Source organism: Pristiophorus japonicus, chromosome 18 (assembly GCF_044704955.1).
Source record: "Pristiophorus japonicus isolate sPriJap1 chromosome 18, sPriJap1.hap1, whole genome shotgun sequence".
Lineage (NCBI taxonomy): Eukaryota > Metazoa > Chordata > Chondrichthyes > Pristiophoridae > Pristiophorus > Pristiophorus japonicus.
Genome location: NC_091994.1, coordinates 27,102,313 through 27,126,697, shown reverse-complemented (window position 1 = coordinate 27,126,697; position 24,385 = coordinate 27,102,313). Strand labels below are relative to the sequence as shown.

Below are 24,385 nucleotides of genomic sequence, written 5' to 3'. Positions count from 1 at the left end.
GGTTTGGAATGAGCCTTCTGTGACTCGTTTAAGGCTCTGTTTGATGGTTTGTACTGCCCGCTCTGCCTGCCCATTGGAGACTGGTTTAAACGGGGCCAAGGTGACATGTTTGATCCCATTGCGGGTCATGAATTGTTTAAATTCGGCACTGGTGAAACATCACCCGTTGTCACTGACCAATATGTCAGGCAGGCCGTGAGTGGCAAACATGGACCTCAGGCTTTCAATGGTGGCGGTGGCGGTACTTCCCGACATTATTTCACATTCAATCCATTTTGAAAAAGCATCCTCCACCACCAGGAACATTTTACCGAGAAACGAGCCCGCATAGTCGACATGGATCCTCGACCATGGTCTGGAGGGCCAGGACCACAAACTTAGTGGTGCCTCTCTGGGCGCGTTGCTCAACTGAGCACATACGCTGCATTGCCGTACACAGGACTCTTAAGTCAGAGTCGATACCGGGCCACCACACATGGGATCTGGCTATCGCTTTCATCATTACTATACCCGGGTGTGTGCTGTGGACATCCGAGATGAACGTCTCCCTGCCCTTTTTTGGTAGCACTACACGGTTACCCCACAACCGGCAGTGTGCCTGAATGGATAGCTCGTCCTTTTGCCGCTGGAACGGCTTGCTTGGTTCTTGCATTTCAACAGGGATGCTGGCCCAGCTCCTGTGCAGTACACAGATTTTTACTAGGGACAGCAGAGGATCTTAGCTGGTGCAAGTCCTAATCTGGCGGGCTGTGACAGGTGATTTATCATTTTCAAATGCTTCCATGACCATCAACAAGTCTGCGGGCTGCGCCACCATCAACAAGTTTGCAGGCTGCGCCATTTCCACCCCCGTAGTGTGCAATGGTAGCCGACTGAGAGCATCCGCACAGTTCTCGGTGCCTGGCCTGTGGAGGATGGTATAGTTATACGCTGATAGCGCGAGTGCCCACCTTTGTATGTGGGCTGAGACATTAGCATGTATCTCTTTGTTTTCAGCGAACAGGGATGTGAGGGGCTTGTGATCGGTTTCCAGCTCAAGTTTGAGGCCAAACAGGTACTGATGCATTTTCTTTACCCCGAACACACACGCTAATGCCTCTTTCTCAATCATGCTGTAGGCCCCCTCAGCCTTAGACAAGCTTCTGGAAGCAGAGGCGACAGGTTGCAACTTCCCTGCAACGTTAGCTTGTTGTAATGCACGCCCGATTCCGTATGACGACGCGTCACATGCTAGCACAAGTCTTTTACACGGATTATACAATACAAGCAGCTTGTTGGAGCATAAAATGTTTCTGGCTTTCTCAAAAGCAATTACTTGGTTTTTTCCACATACCCATTTCTCACCTTTACGCAATAACACATGTAGGGGCTTTAAAAGGGTGCTTAACCCCGGTAGGAAGTTACCAAAATAGTTGAGGAGTCCCAGGAACGACCGCGGCTCCGTGACGTTCTGTGACCTGGGCGCGTTCCTGATTGCCCCTGTCTTGGCGTCTATGGGCTGACTGCCGTCCGTCGCGATCTTTATCCCCAAAAATTCCACTTCTGTTGCCATGAAGACGCATTTTGACATCTTCAGCCGCAGCCCTACGCGATCCAATCACTGGAGGACCACCTCCAGGTTTTGTAGGTGCTCGGCGGTGTCCCGACCCGTGACCAATATGTTGTCCTGAAAGACCACCGTGTGTGGTACCGACTTGAGTAGGCTCTCCATGTTTCTCTGGAAGATCGCTGCAGCCGACCGAATTCCAAACGGGCATCTGTTGTAGATGAACAGTCCCTTGTGCGTGTTGATGCAGGTGAGGCCCTTCGAAGACTCTTCCAGCTCCTGCGTCATATAGGCCGAAGTCAGGTCGAGCTTGGTGAACGTCTTGCCTCCTGCCAGCGTTGCAAATAGGTCGTCTGCCTTTGGTAGCGGGTATTGGTCCTGTAGCGAGAAACGATTAATAGTTACTTTATAATTGCCGCAAATCCTGACCGTGCCATCACTTTTGAGTACTGGAACAATCGGGCTGGCCCACTTGCTGAATTCCACTGGGGAGATGATGCCCTCGCATTGCAACCTGTCCAGCTCGATTTCCACTCTCTCCCTCATCATGTGAGATACCGCTTGCTCCTTGTGGTGAATGGGTCGTGCCTCTGGGACCAAGTGGATCCGCACCTTCGCCCCGGAAAAGTTTCCAATGCCTGGCTCAAAAAGGGAAGGAAATTTGTTAAGAACCTGGGTACATGAGGCCTCATTGACATGTGATAGCACTCGGATGTCATCCCAGTTCCAGCAGATTTTGCCCAGTCAGCTCTTTCCAAGCAGTGTGGGGCCATCGCCCGGGACAATCCAGAGTGGCAGTTCGTGCACCGTGCCCTCTTAGGTGACCTTGACCATGGCGCTGCCCAGGACGGTGATAAGCTCTTTGGTGTACGTTCTCAGTTTCGTGTGGATGGGGCTCAGGGCTGGTCTGAATGCCTTGTTGCACCACAGTCTCTCAAACATCTTTTTACTCATGATGGATTGGCTCGCGCCAGTGTCCAGTTCCATGGCTACGGGTAAGCCATTCAATTTTACATTTAGCATTATAGGTGGATATTTCGGCAAAAATGTGTGCACCCCGTGTACTTCAGCATCTGCTTCCTCTCTCTGAGGCTCGAAATTGCTTTGATCCACCATGGACCGATCTTCCTCTGCCATGTGGTGGTTATCAGGTTTTGCAGAGCTTGCAGCTCGTTTGCAAGCTCGTTAGAGGTGCCCCATTGTTCCACAGCTCTTGCAAACATACCCTTTGAAGCAGCATGAATAGGCTGAATGGAAGCCTCCACAATGCCAACAAGGTGTGAATTGCCTGAGTCATCTGGGTCACCTGAGGCCTGCTGGCAGTTGCGGACTCGTGGGTTCTGCCCTGTACATTTCTGCTCGCAAGCACAGTTCCAGTTAATTTATGAACATTGCTAGCACTTGTGTGCTGAGAGATTTGTTTGGTGTTATCACTGGTGGACATAAACGCCTGTGCTATCGCAATGGCCTTACTGAGGGTCGGTGTCTCTACAGTCAAAAGTTTTCGTAGGATGGTCTCGTGGCCAATGCACAGTACAAAAAAGTCTCTGAGCATTTGCTCCATGTAGCCATCAAGCTCACATTGTCCTGCAAGTCGCCTTAGCTCGGCGATGTAGCTCGCCACTTCCTGACCTTCAGATCGCTGGCACGTGTAGAACCGATACCTCGCCATCAGCACGGTCTCCCTCAGGTTAAGATGCTCCCCAACCAGTGTACACAGCTCCTCATACGACTTATCTGTGGGTTTCACCGGAACCAGAAGATTCTTCATGAGGCTGTAGATCGGTGCCCCGCAGATTGTGAGGAGGACGACTCTCCTTTTTGCAGCGTTTCCTTCTCCATCCAGCTCGTTAGCTACAAAGTACTGGTCTAGCCATTCGACATAGGCTTCCCAGTCCTCACCCTCCGAGAACTTCTCCAGGATTCCCACAGTTTGCTACATCTTTGCGTTGGATTCGTATTCTCTTCGCCAGTTATTGTGTTCCTAACACAGATGAGACTGCACACAGGGTGGTTAAAGTAACAGTGACCTCAGTCTTTAATAAGACACTCCAGAGTGAGGAACAGGCCTTAGGAGCCGGCTTATATACAGTGCTCCCAAGGGATGCTGGGATCCCTTGGGACTTCAGGGGATGAGCTCCCTGGTGGCAGAACATGGGAGTGCATGCTTTACAGATACACAACAAAAAGCATGCTCAAAACTTAGCTTTTTGACTTGTGTCTTCAGCCAATCTGTCTTAATTCCTCAACAGCTTAGTCTGTCTCTCCTATGTCAAGTACCTTGGGATGTTTTATCACATTAAAGGGTACACAAATGCAACTTGTTACTACGGTTGGATCATCATCAGAGAGGCTCAGACAAAACAAAAAGTGTATCAATTAATTATTAACTTAAGTGAAGATAAAAGGGAATTTTTTTCATGAAAATGTATTGGCATTACTTGCTAGTGCAGGCAGTTACTATTTTCTTTCAAGCCTGACAAGATTTGTATTAAAGAATCGAAACAAAATGGGCAGAAAGATATGTTAATAACAATACTGCTTTAAAGGTTTGCAGTAATCTGTATGAGTAAATTCTTGAAACGTTCAACAGATTTCAGGAGTTGCTACACTGCATAATGTCCTACATAGGACCAATGGCTACTATTGTGTTGCTCTAAGCAATACAACCCCGAAGGTCGTATCTGGTATCTGAAATGATAGCTAATCATAGCTGGGCAGCAGTTAGGGTGCCTCTGGGTTTGGGAACAGGAAATTAACCAGGGTTCCTGTTGCTGGAAAGAATGTGGGTATGGAGATCGGGTGGGAACAAGCTAGGGATCCACAATTGAACACTCCACACTTACTATGTAGGCTCACACCTGGTGAATTGCCATTTGAGTGAATTCTGAGTTGCTGCCTGTTGAATGATGCCCTAGCAAAACTCTGCACCTTGAAGAAGAAAGGAGAAAATTGGAGTGGGTAGAAAAAAATTACAGAGCAAAAGGTCTAGAGATGTCTCCTGCAAAAAATGAAATATAACAATCAACCTGTTTCTTTGCTTAGTAGAATTTACAGGGAAAATTGAAGTGAGACATTTCAGACTGAAAGAGTTATTTTAATTGTATTTATCATACTATTTTTACCTCTTCAGTTACAGAAGTGAGGAGGAAGGCCATTCTAATATGTCTAGGGCCAAAGCCAATTGGATTAGAGCTTTTAATAAAGTTCGTATGCAGATTCAAGAGGTAAGCCTGACTTTTATTCAGAGACAAACCTTGGTTTTCTTTGTCAAAATTGGAAACATTAACTTCACTGCGGATATTAACTGCAGTCGATCGAACATATATTTTGCATGGTGGTGGGACATTTTATAAGCATTGTAGAATGAATTTTTAAAAATAACACTAATCTAACAATAGCAAATGTGTAAATTAATTTAACATGGACAACAAACCAACAAATGGAAAAACAAATTGGTTACTTGAAGCAAAACTAAATTGAACACTAGCAGGTTGGCAATTTTTCTAAGACTGTTTGTCTTGTGAATAGTGCGCAGTAAATCTTTTCAGTGTTTGCTGATTCACTAATAGCTTGAGGTAAGGCAGAACTTTGGACTACTAGGAAATTGGCTTGTGCCCTCCTCACTCAGCTCTTGATATTCCATATAGAATCATAGAATAGTTACAGCACAGGAGGAGGCCATTCGGCCTGTTGAGCCCATGCCAACTCTCTGCTGGAGCACTTCAGCTAGTCCTTTTTCCGTAGCTCTGCAATTTTTTTTCCTTCAGGTACTTATTCAATTCCCATTTGAAAGCCATGATTGAATCTGTCTCCACCGCCCTTTCAGGCAGTGCGTTCCAGATTTGTCACTTTGGGGAAAACATAGCAGAACCCGAGTACTTTCTGATGGGGAGGGAATATTTTAGGTAAAAATATTTTGAATGCCTTTCGCTGCCTGATTTAGAAAGGCATTGTTGGAGGTATGGAAACACATTCCCAGCCTAACATTTTGGTCATAGGGTATACATAATCTGTATTCCAGAGAAAATTGCAGATAATCACTTGAAAAATGAGAGGTTCATATTCTCTCAAATTACCCTAATATAGTGCCAGGTGAAAAGAAATGATTGGATAAGACCTCTTGCTGGTTTTAATGAGGAATGGTGTTAACTCGCGTACGATATGAACACGTCATAAATTTTGCTATCCGAATAATCATTGCAAATATTACAGTGGGTGCCTATTTTAAGCTCGATGTTAGCAAGAAATAGAACCAGAAAATACTAAATCAAAAGAAAATTTACAAATGAGATTTAGTTGGTTTGTACAACTACAATTCTGAAACTGAGAACTGAAACTGAAACAATTCTGTGCCTGTCCCTGCTGACTTTTCAGTGGTTCTGGGATGAACAAGAGTGGAGAATTGTTCTTTGATACACTTGCTGCATCCCCTCCATGCTGTATTAACTCCAAGACCTGTTTCCGATTTTCCAGCTCGTCTGTGAAAACCAAACGCGAATGATTTAGGTCATCAGAATGCTGGATTCAAAAGATATTTGTTAGTCCCCATTTAGTTCCAATGGCGGTAGAGAGGAATCCTGAATTTTTGTCCAGATACTGGGCCTGTGCAATCAGGGTCAAAGTGATGGCGTGCATAGGCTCAAAAGAGAAGCAGAACAATTATTTTTAAAATGACCAGTTTCTCAGGAAGCAGGGAGGTTTCCTGTGTCCCTGTGCTGAGGCAGGCTTCCAAGGATTGCTGCAGCATAACACTGCCTCCATTTTGATGGGACTCCCCAGGGTGGGGCCTGCCTAAATATTTTAATAACTTTAAAACCAGAAGATCGGCCAGCGTTTTAGGAGTCCCTCTTAGTGGAATTGGAAAATATCAATAAAGATGCTTCTCAATTTGTTTTTCTTGTTACTGAGTGAAGAAGAGTATTTTCTTGTGCAAGTTTGACCTGTCAAATATACAAACGTGCCCATAGGTTGTGGTAAGGTGCCCAATGTGTCAGTGCCAGCCACTTGCCTCTTTCTGCCAGGCAACTGGCCAGCAATATGTAAACGAAGCTCGGCCATAAAATGGGTTATGCCTCCCGTTGCTGCTCCCGCCCAGCTGGCTTCCTGCTCGGGAATTAAAATTTTCCCTTCGTGTCATGTTTATTTCCCGAACACATCAATACCCTTCATTTGTCTTACTGAATTACTGATTATTTTGTTGGGCACTATGTCAAACACAAAGGACACTGATCAAAAAGCCAATCTGTAAACCCAATAACTGAAAAGCACTTCTAAACAAATAAAATTGAGTATAATGGTCAAATAGAGTAAATGGTGATTGATAAAGCTGACACGATTCAGACTCCTTATAGCTGATGCAGAGACAGAGGGAGCTAAAGCCAGAAACTGCAAGTTGAAAAACAACCAAAAAAAATCATTAGAAGTAGAAAGATTTGTTTTCCCTAGCTGATATGTTGCCCTTTGTTTTTTCCACCTCATATTTTCTTTTCCTCTTGAGATTTGTAGGGTTGTTTGAGCAGAAACATGTAAAGTTAGGAAATTTAATTTCTAATGCTTCCAGATGCCATACCCTATTTCATTAAAATATCACCTTGTAATTTACTTTACATGGGTAAATATTAAAAATGGTGTGTCCTTTGTGCACAAGTGTGATTCGGTCACGGCAGGTACATGCATCGGAAGCCAGTAATACATTTTATAATCACCCCATACAGATGCTTTTGACTGTCACTGGGTTAAATTTGTATAATTTCTCTTTGCTATTTCATGATTAAAATGAGTTTTCTAATGGTAGCTTATAGTATAGTATATATAGCATATGCTGGACACAATCAGAAATCATGAACTGCGGGGGGGGAAAAGCCAACTTCAAGAAGTGCTTGAGCATGACTGTGCATCATGGCATCCCTGTTGAGCCTGACCCCAACCATATAGTCATTATCACGCTTACCAACACGTACTTCTTTGAACCAGCATTTTTTTCTCAATTTCAGAATTGGCAACCTACCAATTGCGTTGGCAACCTCTGCAAAAAGTATGTAATTGGAAATTTTGCATGTACATGCCTAGTGCTCTTGGGCCAGCCTCGGGAGGGATGCAACAGTGGGCCAGTGACAACTCGAATTTTCATACCTACCTCCCCCACTTCCATCTGGCCTTCACAACATGTCTTGCCACAGCAGAATGGCTGAGATTTTGAAACTCAGCAAATGGTGATTTAAACTGATGATTCCCCCACTCTGGCAGAGCTCATTGGTGCTCTAACATGCTATTTCACATTAGCGGAAGGGCCAAGAACCAGAGCACACAGACTTGAGATTTAAGGTGATTGGCAAAAGAACCAAAGCCGAGATGAAGAAAAACTTTTGTACGCTGCGAGTGGTAAGGATCTGGAATGCACTGCCTGAAAGGGTGGTGGAGGCAGATTTAATTGTGGCTTTCAAAAGGGAATTGGATAAGTACATGAAGGAAAAAAATTGCAGCCACGGGGAAAGAGCAGAGGAGTGAGACTAGTTGAAGTGCTCTTGCAGAGAGACTGCATGGTCTTCTGTACTGTAGCCATTCTATGATATCACTACACCATAGAAAGATAGAATAATTGAAATAAATTGCTGTGTGGAAGCAAAATTGTCAGTTAATTTTTAAACATCTAATAATACCTGGATTGAGTCCTTTGTTTTGGAATAAATCTCTTTAATTCCTTGGTCTTGACCTTTTCCACTCTTATTTTGGCAATGTTATTTGGTCAGACCTCTATCACTTTAAATTTTTTCTCTTATCTATTTACAGTAGCAATGTCAGTAGACAGATGAAATTGTGGTCACGGTGCTATTTATAACCTGCTAATTCTATTACAGCCCTTGATTCACATGCTTTATTTACCAATTAATATAATGATTTTTTTTTAAATAACTTATTTATGTTTCTGAATTTATTGTTGCTGTGTTATTTAAATCATGACTGTACTCATTTGGTTTATAGTGCATCAGTTAGTAACTTCATATCTATGGGAGATGTCAATTTTATAATGCTGACAACTGCTCTTGTTAATTTCTAGATTAACAAGGTTGTAGTTACTGTCTAATAATGCTGTCAAAAAGTTTGCATACAGACATTTAGAAACCTGTTTATTTTATTTATGCTTGCATTTACAGAGAATGTACTAATAGACCTCTTTACGCCCACCCAGTGAAATTCAAAATTTTAAATGGATGAATATTCTAAGTTCTGGTTGTACTACTTAGCAAAACATCATTGTAGGCACGTGTTGGACTGAGATGACGTGACAGTCTGGAATACCCATCAAAAATGTTATGTCTCTCAATGACCACACCTTCCAACATAATAGTTAGAATCCAGTGTACAATACCACTCAATAATTGTGGAGAATTATATACTGACTGCATTATCATGGTGCAATTAAAACTGACACATTCTTATTTTCAACCCTGAAATTTACAGTAATATTTATTAAACTCAGTAAATGGGAACAGACATACAGCATAAAAACCACAGTGAGTGTTATGTGCAGGAAAGCATGTTACATAATTTGCAAAACTGGTGTGATGTTACAGGAATAATTAAGACACTGTTGCATGCTATGCTGCCTAATTTGCTTATCTTATACAGTAGTTAAAAAAGTGAGATCTGTTGGGCAGTTGGGCGTCACTAATTATTTTATATATATATATAATATATATATTCTCAGACACAAGGGAGCACTTTTTATTGAACTCCATGTTCCATTACTGGTTCAGACATTAAAAGCTGGTTTGTGATGTATAATGGTATAAATGTGAAGTCAGATGGTTGATCTGACTGGACCTCACGAAAGGCAAGAATTCTGAGACTATCTTCAGGAGGTAGTCTCCTAATACTTGCCCTTCCCATAACCTGCACTTTAACTGCAATCCAGCACAAAGTCAAGTTTTTTAAAGTTTCCAGCTGACTCGTTTGATCATACTTCTTAAACTTGATTTTTAATGTTGACAGCACATCAACGGCTCACACCTAATATTTAAAATGTTACTATTCAGGAGTCGGTAGGCGTAGCTCTGTGCATATTTACAAGCATTCATGTGCTGAATTCCACTGCCTTTAGGTAGATAATGATGCAGGGGCGTAACTTGGGTCTGCTGATTCAACATCATGCTATTGAGGTCGCTGAACTGTAGCCTTGGTATCATTGGCCCATCAGAGATGCTTCATGGGAACCCTCTATAGCAGGTGGCCTATACTATGCCTGACCTATTAAATGATTACTTGGCAATGTTATTAGATAAAGAATGCAACTGTTCTGAAATGGGTTTTGTTAGCCTCACGTCACTAGGGCCCTCACGACCCTCTCCACCCCCCTCCCTGCCGTGTAGGGGTTAATATCGAGGCCTAGGTGTGGTAGGAAGATAGTCTATTAAGTTGCATTATTTTTTAAATCTCTCTACCAGTCTTTGCTGGTGCCACTGTTTCAGTCTTGATCATCGTACTTAAATTCCTATCTTACTATGATTGGTGCACCTTTGGCATTGACATGCGAGCTGGATCAATATCTGTTGAGAATTGGAATTGAGGACTATAGGGACATTAATAAGAATGCTTAAGTTTTTTTTGGCAGGATAGGTAGATAATCTGCATGGTGTAGAGGGAAGGGAAGTACATGCCAAGATGATCATGCATGACTCTGGATGAAGTTGGCATGATTGACTTATGGCCTTTTTTCACTCTGGACATTTATTCTTGTGTCTGAAATTAAGCTGTATTTTATAGGTATCATAATTAAGAATTGAAACATAGAAAATAGGTGCAGGAGTAGGCCATTCGGCCCTTCGAGCCTGCACCGCCATTCAATGAGTTCATGGCTGAACATGCAACTTCAGTACCCCATTCCTGCTTTCTCGCCATACCCCTTGATCCCCCTAGTAGTAAGGACTACATCTAACTCCTTTTTGAATATATTTAGTGAATTGGCCTCAACAACTCTCTGTGGTAGAGAATTCCACAGGTTCACCACTCTGGGTAAAGAAGTTTCTCCTCATCTCGGTCCTAAATGGCTTACCCCTTATCCTTAGACTGTGACCCCTGGTTCTGGACTTCCCCAACATTGGGAACATTCTTCCTGCATCTAACCTGTCTAAACCCATCAGAATTTTAAACGTTTCTATGAGATCTCCTCTCATTCTTCTGAACTCCAGTGAATACAAGCCCAGTTGATCCAGTCTTTCTTGATAGGTCAGTCCCGCCATCCCGGGAATCAGTCTGGTGAACCTTCGCTGCACTCCCTCAATAGCAAGAATGTCCTTCCTCAAGTTAGGAGACCAAAACTGTACACAATACTCCAGGTGTGGCCTCACCAAAGCCCTGTACAACTGTAGCAACACCTCCCTGCCCCTGTACTCAAATCCCCTCGCTATGAAGGTCAACATGCCATTTGCTTTCTTAACCGCCTGCTGAACTTGCATGGCAACCTTCAATGACTGATGTACCATGACACCCAGGTCTCGTTGCACCTCCCCTTTTCCTAATCTGTCACCATTCAGATAATAGTCTGTCTCTCTGTTTTTACCACCAAAGTGGATAACCTCACATTTATCCACATTATACTTCATCTGCCATGCATTTGCCCACTCACCTAACCTATCCAAGTCGCTCTGCAGCCTCATAGAATCCTCCTTGCACTCACACTGCCACCCAACTTAGTGTCACCCGCAAATTTGGAGATACTACATTTAATCCCCTCGTCTAAATAATTAATGTACAGTGTAAACAGCTGGGGCCCCAGCACAGAACCTTGCGGTACCCCACTAGTCACTGCCTGCCATTCTGAAAAGTCCCCATTTACTCCTACTCTTTGCTTCCTGTCTGACAACCAGTTCTCAATCCATGTCAGCACACTACCCCCAATCCCATGTGCTTTAACTTTGCACATTAATCTCTTGTGTGGGACCTTGTCGAAAGCCTTCTGAAAGTCCAAATACACCACATCAACTGGTTCCCCCTTGTCCACTCTACTTGAAACATCCTCAAAAAATTCCAGAAGATTTGTCAAGCATGATTTCCCTTTCACAAATCCATGCTGACTTGGACCTATCATGTCACCTCTTTCCAAATGCGCTGCTATGACATCCTTAATAATTGCTTCCATCATTTTACCCACTACTGAGGTCAGGCTGACCGGTCTATAATTCCCTGTTTTCTCTCTCCCTCCTTTTTTAAAAAGTGGGGTTACATTGGCTACCCTCCACTCGATAGGAACTGATCCAGAGTCTATGGAATGTTGGAAAATGACTGTCAATGCATCCGCTATTTCCAAGGCCACCTCCTTAAGTACTCTGGGATGCAGTCCATCAGGCCCTGGGGATTTATCGGCCTTCAATCCCATCAATTTCCCCAACACAATTTCCCGACTAATAAGGATTTCCCTCAGTTCCTCCTCCTTACTAGACCCTCTGACCCCTTTTATATCCGGAAGGTTGTTTATGTCCTCCTTAGTGAATACCGAACCAAAGTACTTGTTCAATTGGTCTGCCATTTCTTTGTTCCCCGTTATGACTTCCCCTGATTCTGACTGCAGGGGACCTACATTTGTTTTTACTAACCTTTTTCTCTTTACATATCTATAGAAACTTTTGCAGTCCGTCTTAATGTTCCCTGCAAGCTTCCTCTCGTACTCTATTTTCCCTGCCCTAATCAAACCCTTTGTCCTCCTCTGTTGAGTTCTAAATTTCTCCCAGTCCCCGGGTTCACTGCTATTTCTGGCCAATTTGTATGCCACTTCCTTGGCTTTAATACTATCCCTGATTTCCCTTGATAGCCACGGTTGAGCCACATTCTCTTTTTTATTTTTACGCCAGACCGGGATGTACAATTGTTGTAGTTCATCCATGCGGTCTCTAAATGTCTGCCATTGCCCATCCATAGTCAACCCCTTAAGTATCATTCGCCAATCTATCCTAGCCAATTCACGCCTCATACCTTCAAAGTTACCCTTCTTTAAGTTCTGGACCATGGTCTCTGAATTAACTGTTTCATTCTCCATCCTAATGTAGAATTCCACCATATTATGGTCACTCTTCCCCAAGGGGCCTCGCACAACGAGATTGCTAATTAATCCTCTCTCATTAACAACACCTAGTCTAAGATGGCCTCCCCCCTAGTTGGTTCCTCGACATATTGGCCTAGAAAACCATCCCTTATGCACTCCAGGAAATCCTCCTCCACCATATTGCTTCTAGTTTGGTTAGCCCAATCTATATGCCTATTAAAGTCACCCATGATAACTGCTGCACCTTTATTGCATGCACCTCTAATTTCCTGTTTGATGCCCTCCCCAACATCACTACTACTATTTGGAGGTCTGTATACAACTCCCAATAACGTTTTTTGCCCTTTGGTGTTCTGCAGCTCTACCCATATAGATTCCACATCATCCAAGCTAATGTCCTTCCTAACTATTGCATTAATCTCCTCTTTAACCAGCAATGCTACCCCACCTCTTTTTCCTTTTATTCTATCCTTCCTGAATGTTGAATACCCATGGATGTTGAATTCCCAGCCCTGATCATCCTGGAGCCACGTCTCTGTAATCCCAATCACATCATATCTGTTAACATCTATTTGCACAGTTAATTCATCCACCTTATTACGGATACTCCTTGCATTAAGACACAAAGCCTTCAGGCATGTTTTTTTAACACATTTTATCCTTTTAGAATTATGATGTAGTGTGGCCCTTTTTGTTTCTTGCCTTTGTTTACTCGGCCTTCCACTATTGTTTTTTACCTTTCTACCATCTGTTTACTTCGCCCTATCTTGCTGCATTGGTTCCCATCCCCCTGCCATATTAGTTTAAACACTCCCGAACTGCATTAGCAAATGTTACTCCTTACAGTTGCTGCTCAACTCACTTTAATAGGCATCTTAATATGTTAATTCTTACATTGAAAAGTGATTATTTTTCTTGCTTTCATCATACAAGCAGCAAACCTCTATCTAATTGCTTTAGGCAATTATATCAAAGCACATTGGAAAGTGTAATTATTAAAGAATATAGTGAATATTAAAATCAGTTCTACTGTGAAATATTGAGCTGTGACAAATTATTATTGTAAGTGTATCCAGTATGTTGCCTTTTGCAAACAAACTTATTTTTTTTTATAGGCACAACTTGGGGAAGGTGTTGGTGATCTACCCAAGCCACTTTTGTTTAAAGGAGGGTAAGTATAATTTCATGAATTAGTATCTAGCAGAAATTTCATTTTATAGATTGCATACATCAATTGTAAAATACTTTCTAAATTTGAATTTATCACTACTAGAAAGTTCTTTGGTGCTACTCATTTAGTGTGGCTGGCTTTACAGGAAGCCTCATCCTAAGGGGAAATATGTTTGTTATTCAGTGCTCCCATTTTGATCTCGGGATGCAGCTCTCTAAAATGTCTTTCAGCATTGTAATATAATGTTGTATTTCAGAGTGTGCTACAAATAATTATTTGATGGTACTATATATGATTATCACAGAGCTGACAATTTGATTAATAACTAGTGTTCGCCTTCAAGCTAGTTCAATTTTTAGCTCTCAATAATTATTTTAATGGCTTTTAGGAAGCAATTAAAATTTTTAGGTTGTGGTTGACTTTCAGCTTGTCGCCCCAGCATAAAACGTGGATCAACTTCCTATTATAGAAACTACCTGATTTTTATTTCCATTGACTTCAGTGGAAATTATATTTGGGCAGCTTCTGTATTGGGATGTTACTGCTGTAGAAATCTGGCAAGCTACAAAGAAGATATGAACAAAAGTGGAAGACTCCAATTACAATCAAATTGAGAACAGCTTAATTTTCTTCATGGTAGGAATCATGCAGAGAAGTTTCTAAATGAGTCTATAACCTGTAATCTTATAACCTAATAAGCTATATTAGCCTAGCATTTAGCAGTGGCAAGGAAAACATAACTACCTGGAGTTGAGGGAACATTTAAATACACTGGTTTATACTTTTCTCCTTTAGAAATAGTTGTTAAAATTCACCCATTTCTTTCCTGAGTTTTATCTGTCAGTCAAACTCACAGTTGCACTCCGGTTTCCTCTGGTCAAATTTGATGATTTTGACTCAACAGAAACTGAGCAGTCAGGCAATAACAGAATTGATTGTCATTTTTCCATTTCTCAAGCAGTTAATGAGTTGTTTATTCATATACTTTACTGCACATAATGCAGCTGTGCAGTAAGGAATATGAATGCACAGGCAATGACAACTTCGAACATTAAAAAATGACCCTATTATCTGATTTAAGTATAACCGTCTCCTTGATGGTACAAGAGAAACTTTTTAGTAAAGACCAAGTTTGGGTCAAACAGCCTTGGTGTGTATTATTGAATGATCTAATACTGAATCAGAAGCTCAAAAAACATGGAAGAATGTGAGGTTAGCTACCAAAGTAATATGAAAATGGATCTGATGGTTTAAGGTTTTGAAAATGCTGTCACAAGACCATATTTGCCCTAGTTAACAAATTGTGTAAAAAATCATGCAGTAAAGTTGCTGGATTTTTTAGACTCCACTATGACAGCACCTCGTCATTTTCACAGTAGGGTGCACAATGATACTGGTTTGGGCAGCAGCACAATGATGACTCTGCCAACTTTTGAACAAATGATGTTGACCTATATGGACATGCTGACAATGGAAAACTTTCCTATTATGAAGATGGTAGGGACACATGGACGAAATTCATGCAACCGTCTCCTGATTTGATGGGTCGCTAACATGTACAGCTTGTGCTTTCACATGGAGAAAGCGTAAGCAGTACATCATTACTTTCAAAGGCAGTGGTAAATTGGTAAAGTGTACTTATGCTCTCCTTAATGTACCTTGTACTCTCATTATAAATGATAATGCAGGAAGCAGTAGGCCACAACAGGGCTGGAGCAGCATAGTGTCACTCAATGTCACCACTTTCACTTATGCTAGTACGTGGGCTGATACTTATCAGGACATAATTATGAAGGGTCAGAAGGGAGCACTGGATATTACACAGCACAGTGGTCATGAAAGGGTAGAAGATGAGAAAGTGGTTGAAGGACTGCGCAGTTGTTAAGAGGCAACAGGTGCAAAAGGTGGCGGGGGGGATTGTGCAGATTGCCTTTTCTTGTGATTGGTCATGTTGATTAAACACATGGATAATGTGAAGACGTCCCTTGATTTAATTCGTAATGGGAAAGATGGATAAACAATTCTCTGTTGTAGGGTTTGCCTTTGATGAGCATCAGCACTCCCACTGTAGTGGGAACCGCAATAGTCTGTGACATTAGATTGACTTGCATCTTTTAGCAAAGGGTTCAGAAACTTTTGAATGTATCACCTGTGGAGAGATCCTCTCAAAGTTGTTTGCAAGCACATGTGCAGGCACAGCTGACTTGAGTGTTGTACCAGCTTCAGGTTGGTCAGGGAGTATCTCTGAAAGCAGGAACACAAGTGACTCAAGCCCAGAACTTTGCTGAAGGGACATTGGGAGTAGTCACCACTTAAATCAGAAAGAACAAAGTCTTGTGAACAGCAGCAGTTTCCAACTTCTGGTCCCTCATCTGGGGAGCAGTTAGATTGGGGTAGCGCCACCATAACCACTGTTACATAGACGACTAATGGATGTTGGTAGGTACACTAGAAAGTCTCTAGTCTTGGGGATGACAATTGCATACATAGTTTACACGCATATAAACATTGCACATAGGAACTATCTTACACAAGTTTTATAAAAACATGTAAGTGCCCCAAGTTGCTCCATGTGCTTGGTATGGCTGTACAGCCTAAATGAAGAGTGTGTGATTTGTGGCTTGTAAGGATCTAGTGCAACTATTTGCACATTAAGCTTCATTCATTTGAATGTTTAAAAATTTCACAAATTTGACCCTTCATAGTTTAAGTGCCTGTCTCTTCATTTGGACATCATGCCCATTTATAAGGATTCTGTTCGTAAATGGAATCTCCATAAGCTTATGAGAAATCCCTAAGTAAAACCTAATTCTAATAAAAATTCTGAACTACCTGCATCCCTGGGATCTGTGGGCCTTTATGCAGGTGTACGCTTGGAGGCCCAGGACCTGAAGACTCCAAAGCTCGAGACACCAGGTACTTTCGGATTTCGCCTCCGACTGCAAATTCAGGGCCAATGTTACACAAGAAGGCATTGACGATTGATGTTGCCAGCAAGATGATTCACATGCATTTTGCCTCTCAGTAGAAGATTGTGCCTTATTAAGCTGAAATTGAAGATTTGCCCAGCAAGAAAGTACACCAGTATCTCTCGTATTTCATGTTGAGCTACAGCTTTATATAACCAGAGAGGTTTGAAAATGGAGAACATGAATGACTGTAGGGGTTGTGTGTGGGCAACAAATGACAGCAAGATGATCACCCACATCCCCCAAAAGGAGGCAATTTACTTCAGATGGTGTGGTTGCTGATATTTAGGGTATATTTCCTGTGTTTTGACAGTTAAGGGGAAACGATTGCATTGCACTGTCATGATTTATAATGAAGTTTAGTAAATAGGTTTTTCCTTTACAGTGAGGAGAAGGCCATTGGATAGCTGCAGACTTTTGAAAACTTTCAGATCTGATTAGCCGATGATGTCACCCTTTTCAAATTTGTGGAAAGCATCAGCCGTATCTATATAACAAAAATTAACAAGCCCTTGAGATTTTCGTTCTGCTTTAGATATAAGCACTTTACAAACAAAGAAACTCACCATTAGGAAATAGTAATATAATTCTATAATATTCCTCTTTAGCACTTGCACACCAAGCATCACGTGTATAGTGAAAAACCGGTGGAGAGGATTGCACACCTGTAATGGGCCCTGCTGATTTTCCAACCATTAATTTAAATGCACAGAAGATCAGGCAGGCTCCTTTATGAGCATGTAATGTTCTTCATTTAGTTTTCCTCTATGTAATTACCCAGAGAGTAGTTTACTTCCATGTACTAAAGAAAGTCTGTCCCCCGATGTCTGGAATTGAGGGAACGTATAAATACAATGTGACCTTTTTGGTGAGGATTATAGCAAAAGTGTAAGGGTTCAAATAGTAGATTTTATAATGAGGGAGGACTTAGGGTAAAATAAAATGGAGGAAAATGACAGTGGGAGTACTGAACATTTCTAAGGAAATTGTTAGGATACAGAACAAGAGGAAAAACATTGATTAAGGGAACATGGTTAGCAGATATATTCCTTTATTGGGGGCATTTCTTGTGCACCATTTGATTGTCTATGATCTATTGTGTTTAATACTGGCACGCTAATTCATTAATGTCCTATGAGGAGAAACTTCTTCACTCAGAGAGTTGTTAACCTGTGGAATTCCCTACCGCAGAGTGTTGTTGATGCCAGTTCATTGGATATATTCAAGAGGGAGTTAGATATGGCCCTTACGGCTAAAGGGATCAAGAGGTATGGAGAGAAAGCAGGAAAGGGGTACTGAGGGAATGATCAGCCATGATCTTATTGAATGGTGGTGCGGGCTCGAAGGGCCGAATGGCCTACTCCTGCACCTATTTTCTATGTATTCCGGTACTACTTAGTTTTCTACAGTTTTGAAAAAAAAATGGATTCTACTTCTTGATTAATGTTTAACGTCTTTTGAATAGTCAGCAAAAAAAATTACTATTTGGAAAACACTTTCAGCTCACAATATAATTAAAATTTAATGATGTACTGAGTTGTTTATGTATAAGGGTAGCTCTATATGGAAACATATGCAATGGAAAGGAATAGTGGAGGAAAAATTCAACTTACAGCTACTCTTTTTGTGCCCGTTAAATAGATATTAGGTAAATTAGGCCCTCTCGTGCCTGACTCTGCCTGGTTAAAATAGCGAGGGACGGGAACACGGTGCGACATCCCAACCATGATTTTAATGACCCACCCACCCTGTGCAGCTGAAAGGGTTAGGTTAGAATCGGGGCTTAATATTGCGAGTCCAGAACGAACACCCAATGCTGGTGCATGTTTTGAAGCTTAATGAAAAGAACTGGAAGAAATTATACAAACTATGGGCCGTAATTTGCGGCCCCGATGAGTACGTATAAGGTGTGTGCAGGGGTTGTGCAGGTTCCGGCTTTAGGCATGCGCTGCACATGCGCTAAAACCCGGAATTTGCGATCTGTCAAGAATTCTCTTGACCGATCATCCACATCCCGGGAAAAGGGCCTCCGCAGGCAGAAAGTTGGGCTATTTGCCCAACTTCTGCCCAGCGAATGCCCGTGAAATTCTTACGCCTGGTAAAAGCAGGCGTAAGGCCTGCTTTTACCAGCGTAAGAGTCTAAAGAAACATTAACCATTTTGTTTCATTCATTTAAACATTAAAACGCATGTACAATAAGGTAAGGTTATTTTTAGTCCCTTCAAAATATTTATATTTATTTTTCAAAATAAATTTTTGTTTTAAATGTTTAATATTGTATTTTAATTGATTTTAAATATACAATGATTTTTTAAAAATGTATTTGTTATGTTAAATGTATTTTTTATGTGATATCCCCCCCCCCCCCCCCCCATTCATGCTTATGGGGATTCTGTACATACGGAATCCCCATAGCATGAATGGGGATCCCCGTTCTTTATTTGGTTGGGCTGGCCCACGTGATCCCAGGAGCACTTGTGAACCGCATGTGCCCTTGAGAAACGTGGGCCTCTACGCATGTCTGCGCATAGAGGTCCAGGAGTGCAAGTCTCCGTGGCAGGAGGTAATTACCTCCGTGGCAGGAGGTAATTATGCTAAAATTAAAAGGCGATTGGGTAATATATGTTGAAGCTCCCTTATCCAGAAATCCGACATGAACAAATTGAAGTCCTTCCTCGCTGCCGATTCCCGCAATAGCTAGCCTGACCCCGTGATCCACCACCCCTACCCCCATGATCTCTCTGTCGCACTCCCAGCCCCAAACCAGCCAGCCCCGATATCCCCTTGCTCAGTACCTATACCATCCAATTTAACGTGACCACCCCTCGTCCGGAAAAATCCCTTATCCAGAACAGGCCAGGTCTCAAGGGTTCCGGATAAGGGAGGTTCAACCTGTATTATCAGTGGTTATTTTAAAGCAATTTGATTTACTTACAGATACAGTGCAGTGTGCAAGTAGGTTGTTTTTATGGAAGTAACAAAAGCACATTTTTCAGTTTCTGTACTGAATACACTGAAGCTTCAAGCAGCCATTAGCAGAGTTACAGTACATACATGAAAATTAATTGAGGAGGTGATGTATCAAAGCTTGGAAGGGCAATATTGAGTTAAAACCAAAACAGACCAGATTCTATTAATTGTATTTTTGCTTAATATTACTTTTTGTAAGCCTTAAAGTCCAAATAGTTGGTGTAAGACGAATCTGGAAAACAAACGTTAAAAATATAACTTATCTATCGAATGCCATTTTAAATTGGAGCACTTTCAAATCTGGGGGGTCTCCTTGATGAAAGTAAAGGTTTGCCAAACAATTATTCACAACATTATGCTTCAATATTTATAAAAGAGGTTCAAGAAATACTGGTATTTTCATTTTTCTACCTCAGTAAATGCAACGTGCAGCACTGGTAACATTGTTTACATTTTGTTCTATATTATTCAGGATTATTGTTGTCCAAGAACATACTTGGTCAGGCCTCAAGGAGTTCTTTTCCCCCACCTGTGTAATGGTACTTCACTTTACTATTGCTGTCTTTTCTAGGCCTGGCGGTGGGCTTTACAGTATTGACAGTATGCCAGATCTTCGAAAGAAAAAACCCAAAAATCTTGTTAGTGATTTGGTGAGACATCTCTTTTCTCCCACAGTGACCTGCCACTATGCTCTGAGGCATCTGATAGTCATGGAAATGTGCCTGTTGCCTTGCTTGCTAGTAATTCTCTCTGTTTCTTTTTTTTATGTTTACTTTTGTTTTGTTTTTCTTTTGTCTTTTGTTTCACTTATAACTGTAGGGGAGCAGCGGTTAAATTTCTGCGTAGCATTGACAGCATGCCTGACATTAAGCCACGGCGTAAATCCCTCCCACTGGTCAGCGACCTGGTGAGAAAATCCTTGACTGCTATATTCAAGGGAGGGCATTACAATATCGACGTGCAGCTGATTTTGTTCACAGTATTATACGGGCCTCTGGGTTCAGCACTAGGCTGAAAGACTTTGGTTTCTAAATTTTTGGCACAGTTTTAGTTAACGAATAATGTTTTGATTCCACAATCACTTAATCTGGTCCTATGCGTAAAATTTCCATTCTAGCTAATATAACTTAGCTAAATGCATTCATATAAAAAAAGCAGTATAACTAGCTCTCCCAAAAGCTCATTTGCAATTATCAAGAAGCTGAATTTGCTCAATTCCACTTTCAGCTTATCTCCACACACATTGGGCCCAAGTTTCCACACGATAAAAAACGGGCGCCCCTCCGAGCTGGGCGCCCGTTTTTCGCGCCGAAAACGGCGCCGGAAAAAAAACGCGCGATTCTGGAGCGCCCTGCAGCTCCATGTCTGCTTGGCGCGGCGCCCAGGGGGGCGGAGCCTACCATTCGCGCCGATTTTGTAAGTGGGAGGGGGCGGGTACCATTTCAATTAGTTTTTTTCCTGCCGGCAACCCTGCGCGTGCGCGTTGGAGCGTTCGCGCAAGCGCAGTGTGAAGGAAACATTGGCACTCGGCCATTTTTGTAGTTCTTTGTAGCTGTTTAATTTTTGAACATTTTTTAATAAAAGCACATTGCCCTTCCATGATCAGCACTGAGGCTTCTTGCAGCAGTGAGAAGGCTGCAGGAAGCCTCAGAAGTTGAGGCAGCCGTTTCCTGACGGCCTCCCCCCCCCCCCCCCCCTGCTGCCGTCGGGAATGGCTGCTCAACTTGTGAGGCTTCCTGCAGCCTTCTCACTGTCTCCTTCCCCCTCCGCCCGCCGTTGGGAACGGCTTCCTCCCCCCACCCCATTGCGTTCGGTCGGTCAGTCGGGCCCGCACTCCCTCCCGCCCGCCCGGAGTTTGGAACGGCTTCCTCCCCCCGCCCCCCCCCCCACCGCTGCGTTCGGTCGGTCGGGCCCGCACTCCCGCCCGCCCGCTGTCTGGAACGGCTTCCTCCCCCCGCTGCGTTCGGTCGGTCGGTCGGGCCCGCACTCCCTCCCTCCCCCCGACCCCCCGCCCGCCGTCGGGAACGGCTTCCTCCCCCCCCCCCCCCCCCGCTGCCGTCGGGAACGAACGGCTGCCTCAACTTATGAGGCTTCCTGCAGCATTCTCCCTGGCTGAAGCACTTTTACACAGGTAGGAAGATGGTTTATTTAATCTTTTCTTTGCTTATAAATTTTTATTCAGGTTGGATTTATTTGTATAATATTTGTATAAGTATAAATAAGGATTTATTATAGAATTTAATGACTTCCCTTCCCCCCCACCTCGTTCTAGACGCCTAATTTGTAACCTGCGCCTGATTTTTTAATGTGTAGACAAGGTTTTTTCAGTTCTACAAAAATCTTCACTTGCTCCATTCTAAGTTAGTTTGGAGTACAGTTTCACTGTGGAAACTTTGAAATCAGGCGTCAGTGGACAGATACGCCCCCTTTTGAAGAAAAAATTCTGTTCCAAAGTGAAACTGTTCTAACTGACTAGAACTGCAGAAAAAAAAATGTGGAGAATTGCGATTTCTAAGATAGTCCGTTCTCCACCAGTTGCTCCTAAAAATCAGGCGCAAATCATGTGGAAACTTAGGCCCATTGCGTTTTTCGTTCGAGTGGTTGAATGCAATATTTGTTTAAGAAGCTCACTGATTTTATTTAAAAAAATGAATACTTCTGTACAAAATGTTAATTAGGTGACTAATATTGAACAAATATAAGCAGCAAATTAGAAACCAAAGTTCTTAAATATTGCAGCTGCAGCTTAGCTTCACTTTCTATTGTTTTTCTGATTATATTTCTTTCAAAGATATTTTGCCTTCTTTTCTGTTCTGTGCTGCCTCTATCAGACCTCTTTATTGCCTGTTAATTTGTTTATTCAGTCCTGCAGTCTGACCCCTGAAGCCCGTAATAGCCTTCTCTTTGTGATGTTGGTGTAAAAGTTTTATTCAAGTTCAAATACTTGCATCAGTAGGCTTTAATGATTTCCAAGCCCTGATCAAATATCTTTTTTTTTAATGTTGTATTGCATCTTCTGCCAACTGAAATTTTTATAGGACATTAAGTTTGAATCAGCCAACTATGGTTAATTAAAAAAATTGGTAAAATTAACTTTATTTTATTTCACTTATCTGTTAAGAGTTAACATGGCTTTTGCTGATACACAATGAAAAATTATTATTCAGAAAGCCAGTTTTTATATTCCAACAACTTCATATAGTATGATGAAGAGTGCTTATTTGTCAATTCAGTGTTTGAAGAATGCATGACCTGTTGGAATTAATCCAAGAACCCTGGGTGTAGCCTGGAAATGGAGGTGAATGAGTGGATGATCATGCATCCCAGTGTTGTATTAAAGTAGTCTGTGTCAGTAATCACTGTACAGCTTGAGAGTAGAATGGGAAACGATAACCAAAACCACTGTACTAATGGTCCTGAAAGGCAATGGGTAAGACCAGCACAACCTGATATTAATCTAAATTTCCCCAATATCTAAATTTGATGTCCTACTCATCCAGCATCATCATTGCCTCACTATCTGAATGGCGGAAGATTAGGAAAAGGGGAGGTGCAACGAGACCTGGGTGTCATGGTACATCAGTCATTAAAAGTTGGCATGCAGGTACAGCAGGCGGTGAAGAAGACAAATGGTATGTTGGCCTTCATAGCTCGGGGATTTGAGTATAGGAACAGGGAGGTCTTACTGCAGTTGTACAAGGCCTTAGTGAGGCCTCACCTGGAATATTGTATTGGTTTTGGTCTCCTAATCTGAGGAAGGACGTTCTTGCTATTGAGGAAGTGCAGTGAAGATTCACCAGACTGATTCCCGAGATGGCAGGACTGACATATGAGGAGAGACTGGATCGATTGGGCCTATATTCACTGGAGTTTAGAAGGATGAGGGGGGATCTCATAAAAACATATAAAATTCTGACAGGACTGGACAGGTTAGATGCAGGAAGAATGTTCCTGATGTTGAGGAAGTCCAGAACCAGAGGTCATAGTCTAAGGATAAGGGGTAAGCCATTTAGGACTGAGATGAGGAGAAACTTCTTCACTCAGACAGTTGTTAACCTGTGGAATTCCCTACCGCAGAGAGTTGTTAATGCCAGTTCATTGGATATATTCAAGAGGGAGTTAGATATGACCCTTACAGCTAAAGGGATCAAGAGGTATGGAGAGAAAGCAGGAAAGGGGTACTGAGGGAATGATCAGCCATGATCTTATTGAATGGTGATGCAGGCTCGAAGGGCCGAATGACGTACTCCTGCACCTATTTTCTATGTTTCTATGTTCTATCCCCCCTAGTTTCCACCTTTTTATCTTCCAAATCCCTCCACACCTCACTGCCCATCTCAGTAACTCCCTGCTCCCTTGCATCCTTCCCAGGCCCTTTATTCCTTTGATTCTGGACTCTGTACATTCCCTTTCCCCTTCACCCCTCCATTGGTGGTAGAGCTTTTCAGCCGCATTGGCCATACTCTCTGGAATTCCCTTCTTCGATCCCTCCACCTCTCTAATTCTCTCAGCCTCGTTAAGAGCCTTCTTGAAACTCATCTTCTCACAAGCTTCCAGTTACCACTTCTAACTCTCCTGTTCCTCCTTTTTATTCTTTGTAAAGCATCTTAGTATGCTTTTCTGAGCATAAAATAGCTATTAATTGCAAATTGTTAACAACGGTCACTAAAATATAAATTATATATATA

At 42.3% G+C, this 24,385-nt stretch overlaps 1 protein-coding gene across 1 annotated transcript in view; it reads left to right on the top strand.

Moving 5' to 3' along the window:
* unc13a (unc-13 homolog A (C. elegans)) overlaps positions 1–24,385 on the top strand; it is a 471,750-nt gene that overhangs the window by 235,049 nt on the left and 212,316 nt on the right. The window contains exons 11-13 of the mRNA XM_070859800.1: positions 4,680–4,773; positions 13,703–13,758; positions 20,269–20,347. Of these exons, the coding sequence (XP_070715901.1) occupies positions 4,680–4,773; positions 13,703–13,758; positions 20,269–20,347 (229 nt within the window). The remainder of the gene's footprint in view (positions 1–4,679; positions 4,774–13,702; positions 13,759–20,268; positions 20,348–24,385) is intronic.